This window comes from Penaeus monodon, chromosome 15 (assembly GCF_015228065.2).
Source record: "Penaeus monodon isolate SGIC_2016 chromosome 15, NSTDA_Pmon_1, whole genome shotgun sequence".
NCBI classification, from domain to species: Eukaryota; Metazoa; Arthropoda; class Malacostraca; order Decapoda; family Penaeidae; genus Penaeus; species Penaeus monodon.
Genome location: NC_051400.1, coordinates 47,576,409 through 47,577,029, shown reverse-complemented (window position 1 = coordinate 47,577,029; position 621 = coordinate 47,576,409). Strand labels below are relative to the sequence as shown.

The window sequence follows — 621 nt, the reverse complement described above, 5'->3', positions numbered from 1 at the left end:
TGCCAGTATGGTCCGGTAGTGTGTATATCTTTTTGTTTTGTGGTATAAGAAAGCCACTTTTCATTTGTGGCAAAATTGTCATAATTGTTCTTCATTACAAAATGGTTAGATTTGTAACTAACTACATTTATTGTCTGCTTCATGTACCTGTGTATTTCTCCCTTGGGCTTCATAGATTGAAGCATTATGATATAGTCTAGAGATATAGATAAGTAATTTATGGTTGGATCATTTTTACAAGAGAATTGAAAGGATAGAAAGGAAGGAAACATAGCATGATGTTAAAGTAAGATTAGTCTAATTAATTCTTGTATTATTCTGCAATAAGGGAAAAATTTACTATATTTAGAAAATTAGATATAATGACAGACTATTCAGGCGATCAACAATTTTTTTTTTCTTTTCAGTTGACATGAGGATTTCTGGCTTTGTGTTGCTTCTGCATCTTCCATACCTGCTGAGAATCCAGAGGTTTTTCACGGACAACCTGCCGCAGAAACCCCAGGAGCCTTCACCTCCTCCTTTGGCAGCTCCCAAGGCCAAGGATTTCAAGAGACAGAAGGTGCTTCACTTATCTATTACTCATTCTTTATACTGAAGTTTGAAGGAATCATTGTGTGT

General features: G+C 35.3%; 1 protein-coding gene across 6 annotated transcripts in view; it reads left to right on the top strand.

The window, feature by feature from the left end:
- The window catches only part of LOC119582071 (vacuolar protein sorting-associated protein 13-like), a 48,363-nt gene that overhangs the window by 18,556 nt on the left and 29,186 nt on the right, over positions 1 to 621 (top strand). For all 6 annotated transcript variants that reach the window (XM_037930315.1, XM_037930316.1, XM_037930314.1 and 3 more), the window contains one exon: positions 408 to 562. In XM_037930315.1, the coding sequence (XP_037786243.1) occupies positions 408 to 562 (155 nt within the window). The remainder of the gene's footprint in view (positions 1 to 407; positions 563 to 621) is intronic.